The 8,628-nt window shown below is 50.3% G+C and overlaps 2 protein-coding genes across 2 annotated transcripts; one reads left to right on the plus strand and one right to left on the minus strand.

Moving 5' to 3' along the window:
• Positions 1 to 872: 872 nt before the first annotated feature.
• Positions 873 to 2,197, plus strand: PODANS_2_12470 (uncharacterized protein; the record flags this gene model as incomplete). The annotated part of the gene is made up of 4 exons (XM_001912028.1): positions 873 to 1,181; positions 1,244 to 1,699; positions 1,759 to 2,073; positions 2,135 to 2,197. 4 exons carry the CDS (start codon positions 873 to 875, stop codon positions 2,195 to 2,197), a joined length of 1,143 nt encoding a protein of 380 aa, XP_001912063.1.
• A 2,879-nt stretch (positions 2,198 to 5,076) lies between these two features.
• PODANS_2_12480 (uncharacterized protein) lies at positions 5,077 to 5,511 on the minus strand (the record flags this gene model as incomplete). Its single annotated transcript, XM_001912029.1, has 1 exon — positions 5,077 to 5,511. The coding sequence occupies one exon, from the start codon at positions 5,509 to 5,511 to the stop codon at positions 5,077 to 5,079; it is 435 nt and encodes a 144-aa protein (XP_001912064.1).
• Positions 5,512 to 8,628: the final 3,117 nt, after the last annotated feature.

The raw sequence follows: 8,628 nt of genomic DNA on the forward strand, positions 1-8,628 counted from the left end.
AATCTCGGCGCGGGGAATAGCTTGAGGTTTCACGGGACACGAGGATAGACCCGGTAGGGCTACTTTGTGTTAATTGGACTTGATTCATCCATCACGAAAACTCGGAAGGCGACCTCAGCTGCGGTGTTTTGTCTACGAACTCGGTGGGGATATATGTGGTACTATGAAATGCTTTAGAGGTCCGGCCGCAATATTATGTACATCGTCAAAACACCAGGTTAAAGTTGGGAGTCGTTCAAGGAAAGGCCTTCGCAAGACTTTCGACTGTTCATCTTGAGCTCGACGGCCTTGTTCCATGAACCAAGTCTCTGTGTTGTCTCTTGGAGACTAGCTGGTTGTTTTGAGAGTGACATTTGATATTTTCTCATGGTTACTGACATCAATGTATCAAATGTTGCTGTTAAAAGGTCTCTGAATTGATAACCTTGGATCTTGATATCGATATCAGTATCGATAAGCTCATGGTCCGTGCATCAGCCACACGTCAACCCCAGACCACAGGAGCAAGACCCAACCAATGATGCGCCCTGCAGGAACCCTTCATCTGAATATCGCGTCGTGTGTGTTTGGAGCTTCACTGTAAATTTCCCAGGCCAGCACCAGACGACAACGGCGACCAGCAATCCGACTTCGACCACCCGAAACCCCACACGATTCCCAGAAACTTGGCTTCTGACCCCTCGGACTGGCGCTGGAGAGCTGTCTCGCCCGCCCCGTACTCCCAGACAGCAGCGACCTCAGTACAAACAAACCTCCCCTCTCCGATTTCGACGACCACCACGAGAAGCGCAATCCTACGATACTGAAATAGTCAAATAAAATACAGATCCATTTTCATGTTCTGAGAACCCCCACACACGAACCACAGCAACATGACAGACTCATTGCACAACGTGTCGGTAGTGCTCGACAATGGATCCGGAACTATCAGGGCTGGCTTCGCAGGAGACGACGTACCCAAGTGCCACTTCCCATCATGGGTAGGCAGACCAAAACATCTCCGCGTTCTGGCCGGTGCGCTGGAGGGAGAGGTGTTTATCGGCCAGAAAGCGGCCACAGAGCTGCGGGGCTTGCTCAAAATCCGATACCCTCTGGAGCATGGTATTGTCACGGACTGGGATGATATGGAGAAAATTTGGGCCTATGTGTATGACGAGGGCTTAAAGACACTGAGTGAGGAGGTAATGTTCCGGATCCTCAAGCGGAAAGGCGCAATGGCTGACAATCCCGCATGGACATATAGCACCCTGTCCTTCTTACCGAACCACCACTCAACCCAAGGTCAAACCGTGACACGGCTGCTCAAATTCTATTCGAGACGTTCAACGTGCCAGCTCTCTACACATCAATCCAGGCTGTACTGTCTTTGTACGCCAGTGGAAGGACGACAGGTGTGGTGCTTGATGCTGGCGACGGTGTGTCCCATGCTGTACCAGTATACCAAGGGTTCACGGTGCCCAACAGTATCAGGAGAATCGATGTCGCCGGCCGCGACGTGACTGAACATCTACAGACGCTGCTCCGCAAGAGCGGTTACGTCTTCCATACCAGCGCAGAAAAGGAGGTCGTCAGGCTCATCAAGGAGGCCACGAGCTACGTCGCGAGGGATCCCAAGAAGGAAGAGAAGGAGTGGGCAGCTTCCAAGCAGGACCAGAGCAAGTTTGCCGAATATGTCTTGCCAGATGGCAACAAGCTCAAGGTATGCATAACTTGTGTGTTCACGATGTTCAGGGAGTAGCAAATCTAACGCTAAAAAAGATTGGAGCGGAACGTTTCCGTGCCCCAGAGATCTTGTTCGACCCTGAGATCATCGGTCTTGAATATCCGGGCATTCACCAAATAGTAGTTGATTCGATCAACAGGACGGATCTCGACCTGCGCAAGGACCTGTACATGAACATCGTCCTGTCGGGAGGTAGTACACTCACAAAGGGATTCGGTGACAGACTTCTCAGCGAAGTACAGCGGCTTGCTGTCAAGGATATGAGAATCAAGATTTTTGCGCCCCCGGAGCGGAAGTACTCTACCTGGATTGGTGGCAGTATTCTGGCTGGTCTGAGCACATTCAGAAAGGTACGTTGACTCCCTGATAGACAGGAAATAGGGGATGGCAAAGACTAACACTCCAATCTAGATGTGGGTCAGCATTGACGACTGGCATGAGAACCCGGATATTATCCATACCAAGTTCGCCTAGGTGTAGTCAGTGCGACCGTAGATCGAGCAAGATTCATTTGATGTCGTCGACTGACAGCGCGGGCGACACTTTGCGGGTGAAGAAACAACACTTATCCGCATTCCCTATTCGTGTCGAGATTCGATGATGTTATGAGTATGAAGTCTTGGAGGGGATCCCCGGCCCAGTACAGCGAAGGGAAGAGATACAGCACAACAAGTAAAGAAGGTGTACAAATTTATCCAGGGACTCCAGCAAAGCTTTGTACACAAGACGATTAGAACTATTGTAATATCTGGGGATACATACTTCGTTGGAAGAGGAGTCAGGAGGGGGAGTGGTTGGTGGCTGGTACTACAGCTTTTGTTGGTTGATAGGTTTTAGTGAACGTACATGTATCTTTAAAGGAGAGGAGAGAGGGGAGAAGGAGTGCGGTAGTAGGGTGTAGAAGGGTGGATGAAGGGAGTGATGGAAAAGAAAATGAATGATACCCTTTTTGCTAACCATCTCGAACATGCAATTCTTCTCTTGTCGTGATTTAAAGACTTGTACATGCTGCTTCTGTCTTGGCTTTTGGCCTCGATGCTTTTATACAGGTCGATCACCGCTAGGTTGATACCTGTCTAAAGATGCCTAGCTGCTATGAACTTGACCACGTCTCCCTCTGAGGCGTTTGCGATGACAAGACCGACGGGGCAATACCATCAGGATCCAACGTCATCAGTCCGGAGTGGAACTTCTGAGCTTTTTTCCAACCCGTGCTGCCTACTTACTTGTTTCTAATTCTTGTCCTCTATGCTTTGGAGCGGTCGTAGAAGAAAGCAAAGAATATCATCGCGACACTTTCTTCCACCGCCTCAAGTGGCATCTGGTAAGCAAAGATATTTCGATTTGATTCATATGTAGAGGTACGAAATCCCCATAACTACCCTATTATAACCGTCGGGTTGATAAGGTCTCACCTGGGTCGTCATACCACCCTTTTTTTGGGTCTATTATATACTTGGCAATCATGCTTCTGGCCGCGCAGCCTTTTGTATGAAATTGATCTTGTTTGTTTTCTTGTTTTTGAGGAGACAAGTCAGTATTTGGGAGATTGTTTTTGTCTCGGGGGTGTGTCGTGTGAGGAAGTGGCAACGACAAGAGCGTGGTTGTGTGGTGGAGCTTGAGGAAAGACTGGGAGTGTTTTCTTGTCAACTTTTGGCAACAGCCCTCTCTTCTTGGAATAATGGCAGATTCCAAAGTAGAAGACTTTGTAGAAGTCTATAGATTCTCGGCCTGGCACTCTCCTGGCATCTGTATAAGTTTGTGTACGGCAGACTTGTGTTTTGAGTATCTCTTTGACGACAAGTCCTTGCTGGAAGGATTCGTCATATTAAGGCTATGTACAAGGATAGAAAGCTTCTAGAATGGCTCAACATGTATTTACGAGAGAACGTTTCGGATTGGGCCATCTCCAGTTAATTTCGACAAGGCATGGCTACTTGGTTTGGACTACATACATTTGATGTTCCAAGGCTACGGTCTGTGTACTTACTCATTCGTATGCAGCACGAAAAACCACGTTGCCTTGGGAAATTCAGCGGTGGTGGTTACCCATGAGCTGCCCCTGATTTTAAAACCGATAAGGAACAGAAACCGCACGGTATGTTATCCCCTTTGTTACCCAACGTTCACTCCAGCTCTTCGAGTTCCAGATTCTCAGAACGAACTCGGTTGACACCGTACCTAGGTCCCAAATTCCGCTCTCTCCGTTGAAGGCAAGCTTGAAAGTCCCTGCCAGGTACCTCAACCAAATTGCCCAAAGGGGATTCCGACAGTCCAGGTCAGGGTGAGCGGGAAGCAGCAAGCACGGAAGCGGGGGAAAAGATCTCCTTCTTTGTCCGATTTGGTGGCGTGGTAAGAATCTTGCTGTACACGTGGGACTATTACACACAAAGAAACTCGGCAACAGAGATCGCACGCGATTTTTAGAGTTTGTTTCGTAAAGGTCAAATTTGGAGAGGCAGGAGCGTTGAGGTGGGCAGGCAACCATGCAGGCAGAGAGTGATCGCTCAACAGTGTCAAGAGAAGAGAATTGGGCGGACATATCACATCACTCATTCTAACATCATTGCAAAACATGGCAGTAAAAGATTGCTCAGTTACATTCCCATTTTACCGGGAGTGAACCAAATAAATAACAATAATCCTTCGCACACTATCCATCCTCCAAAATCGCACCAGGGGGGTATATTGATTCGCACTCCATCCCAAAAACAAAACAGCCGTCAAATCAAAAAACCACTATTCAACAGAAAGAAAACCGCTTCTTATTCTCCATTGTTCATAACTCTTTCCCCGTCCAATTCTCCTCCGCTCCTTTTCTTCAACCGAAACCCAAATTTCCCGACCGTTGGTACCGGTAGTTGAACTGCCGGTGAGATGGTGTGAGGTGAGGTGTTTGTTTTGTTGGCGCCTCAGCTCGTGTGGAGTTTTGACTTTTTGAGTTGGAGACCGCTGGAGCCCCTTTTCCCAAGCCTTGCTCCACACATCCCAGCACACCAACAAACCATCCGGTCTCTCGCCAAACCCACCAACAAAGGGGTACCGGTTCGTCTGATGACAGAATTCATCTTGTCGAGGTGACAAAAGATTGCTGAGCTGAGAAATTTTCGGTAGTCGTTGCTTCGTTGTTGTTGGTATCCTTCTGAGGCCCCTGCCCTCCGTGACAAAAAAAAAATGAAAAATGAATAACTTTTTGATATCCCCTTCCCGATTCATAAAACCCTCCGGAACGCCGTGCTGTGTTGTTTGCAAAAGTTGGTGTGGTATGAATATAGACAAATGAAACAGAAGCGCAGAGCAGATGAGTCGTCGAGTGTGTCGTCTCAACGACTCACGACAGAGTCAGAGTCGACTTAGTGGCCGAGGCTGCTGATGCGGCCCCAGAAGCCAGACTTAGTGCTGCCGTTGGTGCTGTTGGAGTCTCTCCGGCTGAGCTCGGTCGAGTTCTTCTTGGTGGAGGAGGAGCTGGAGCTGAAGATGTTGCCGGCGCCACCGCGGCCTACGTGGCTGATGGTGGCAGCCTTCTCGCGGACCTCGGCGCGGGTGAACTCCTCGTCGAAGGAGAGGACAGGGCGCTCGGCTTTGGCGTGAGCGTTGCCGGCACCGCCCCGGCCGGAGTAGAAACGGCCGGTGCTGGAGGGGGTGGTAGCAGCGGGGGTAGGGACACCGGAGGGAGCGGTGGTCTGAGGAGCACGGAAGAAGTTGCCAGCACCGCCACGGCCAGAGTGGGTGTAGCTGTTCTTAGCAACGGTGGGGTGAGGCTCGGTGATGGTGTAGAGAGAAGGCATTTTGGCGGTTGAGTGTCTTGTTTGTTAAGGACAAGAGGTTGTTGTGTTGTGTTGTTGTGAGGGTGGTACTCGGGTGTCAGAGACAGAGCAGAGAGAGCTTGAAGCTTTGGGCAGTGAATTTGCTTTTTGATGGTGTAGTCTGGTCGAGATATCCTTGTGTAAAAAAAGGAGCAGACAAAGGAGAGCTATTATACCCAAGGCAAGGAAAGTGCCTTGTGTGTAAGTGAAATTGCCAAGCATGGGCCAAGGGGCAGACAGATGGAGACGGGAAACGGGAAACGAAACTTTTCCCCAACAAGCCCCCCCCTCCTGGATTCCAGCCAAACAAAGATCCAGCGCCGTAGCACGAGCTCTGGGCGGAAAGCCGCATGATCATGGCACCCTGGCGCTAAGCCGCCTGGAAGGACAGCGAAAAAAGAGTACAAGCCTGGTACTTTGCCCTGTAGCCCTCTTTGTTCCAACGCCCGATGGCGCCCTGGGAAAATTTTGCAGGGCAAAGACGCAAGAGCTTCACCAAGATGGCCTCTTTTGGCATGGCAGTGTCATCATGGGCATTCGCAAGATCTCGCCATTCGGACTGTTGATAAGCTTATCTAGGCATGATACACTACATAGACATAGAGTCAGAAATGCGATAGATTACCCTATTCTGGTTCTTTTGGTACATGTTCTCAGTCATCCATCATCAAACACCTATGCGGAGAGTGACTCGGCCTTTTCATGGAGAATGCACAAAAATGATGAGCCCAGAGGCCTGGAATTGGCCATGTTAGCGATTGCGTCAGGTGCTGCAGTGGACCTGGCCAGGACAGGCTTACAGGCTGTGCCCAGCACGACTGGGCTGAAAATTTGCTGCCGAGAGTCCACCCAAGCTTTCTGTTAGCTTATGAAAACTCACCTGGCCGTCACGAGGCACGCTAATGGTGCTATCTGTTACGAAATCATTACTCCATCGCAAGCTCCCCTGTCATGTACCTTTTGGCCGGACGCCCCGGCAAACGGTACTTGGTTGGACTGGGCAGCCCTGCAAGGGACAGTGACGACTTTGTTGTCGAACAACTGTGCGACCACCTGTTTTTCCCATCTCCGCTGCGACGAGGGAAGGAACTTGCAGTGACATGAGACGACAAATGGCCAGTATGACCAATATTCAAGGGCTTGCACCATCTCACGTCACCTTCTCATGAAAACGAACAATTCGTCATGAGGGCGACTCCGGCCCGGCCAGGGAGCGGTCAACATGGCGGCCACGATTCTCAAAAAAGACAGGTCGATGATGCTTCGTCAAGACAGAAAGAACAGAATTTTAAGGTCTCGTGGTTCACCCCGGACCTGGATGAAGCTTGGCTGCCAGAACAGGGGACCAAATTGGCACATCCACGCTGGTGGGTTTGTGGAGCCGTTGTTTAAAGGCTACCAAATGAGGCATCAGAAAAACAATTCGGCAAGTTGGCCGTGGCCAGGTTCCCCAGCAGAATCGGTCGGCCCCGGATTTTCAAGGATCTGAGAGCTCTCCCGTTCGCTGGTTCCCGCGATCCCCGTCAAGACAGGCATCCCCGCATTGTCGACTCTGCGCTGGCTGTATGTCGTCTCGTTCCCCGCAGGGCATTGAATTCCCAAAGAACAATCTGACGAAGCTTCGACTACTCACCTACCCACGAGCTCACATCAGAAGGACAAAGATGCCCTCCTGATCACACCCGCAGCAACGCCTTCACATACTCACTTCTCGACTCTCATTCGGCTGCCGCCCGGTATACCTTTTCCTCCTCCAAGAAGTCAATCAAGCGGCAAGGGCGATGGCGAACTTGTGGCTTGGGCGCTGGGCGGTTAACGCCGGCCGGGCACGCAAGATGACTTCTTTCGTTCAGCTCTCACAGCTGTCTCGCCCCTGGCCAAGCGCCCGCCCCTGTACTGTGTGGCTGTCATCTGACGTAGAGACATTTCAACATTGTTTCCAGAAGCTCGCCGGGCATTCTCATTGGCCGTGACTGTTGTAGCATTCCGTCATGTTACTCTGCGCATTGTAGGCTCCCAGGTACCGTGTGACGCTGGGTGAATCTTGATGCAGGAGAATTGGTGACTGGAGGTATGGTAAGTTGTGTGAGAGTTGGCGGAACAAGATATGTAGACCATCTGGGCATTCGGGACACCCAAGTAGGGAAGCCGAAGTCATAAAGTTATCCAGGGTTGAAGTGAAGATGGACAGTCCGGGCCGAAGTTTCATGACTTCTTTACCGGGCCGACCCTCAAAGTCTCACTGCGGCAATGTTTCGACACAGCATGCGGCTCTTGCTCTAAGTGGGAACTGAGTATAATAACACAACATATTATCCTCGTATAGAAAAAACACTTTCATACATCTCGTGCTCGATTCTGAGCACTTTCAATTGTTGAGCTTTTCCTGTGATTTCTGTGGTACGAGGCGGCCACCAGCCAACTCGAAAAAAAGGCCTACTTCAGCCCGGTTCAGTCATCAAACACTTTCATACACCCATCTCCATTCCTCTCAAGCCAGTCAACCAACTCTTTTTGGGCATCGCCTTTTGCTATGAAGAGCGGTTGTCGTTCCCTTTGCAAAATCGATCCCACCCCTTTGGCTCCTGTCTCAACATGGATTGAAAGGTAGTTTGCGGCAGGACCAAACTCGCATGGTTGGAACAATCTCTAGGGAAGAGTGGACAAAATGATGGCAGAAATAGAGGGAAAGCGGATGTCTTTGGGCACATCAAAAGTGGGTGGCTGTGGTGCCTATCGACGAGAACCTCCGCTGTGGCGTTTAAGACACCACCCACGACAGACTCTGTAACCTAGTGTACAAGAGTTAAAATAAACCTGAGAGAAAGGAAAATTCGGGATTGTCTTTCCAGACCCTGTCTTATTATCTTCCAGGCAGATCAAGGAACAACTTGACATACTCATATCGAACCCTCATCGAAACCAGCTCCAGGCTTCTGATACAATCATTTTGGAAAATCGTCAACCGTTTGCTGTGAAATATTCTCTTGGTCGTTTGCTGGCTGACCCCCTAGCAGTTTGCAAGCGAGATCTTTCGTGTGCGCACCACGCCGTTGTTCGCCGGTAAGCCCCTAGGCAGTGTTTGCACACGCTTCAGCA

The sequence above is a fragment of the Podospora anserina genome, chromosome 2, assembly GCF_000226545.1.
Source record: "Podospora anserina S mat+ genomic DNA chromosome 2, supercontig 2".
NCBI lineage: Eukaryota > Fungi > Ascomycota > Sordariomycetes > Sordariales > Podosporaceae > Podospora > Podospora anserina.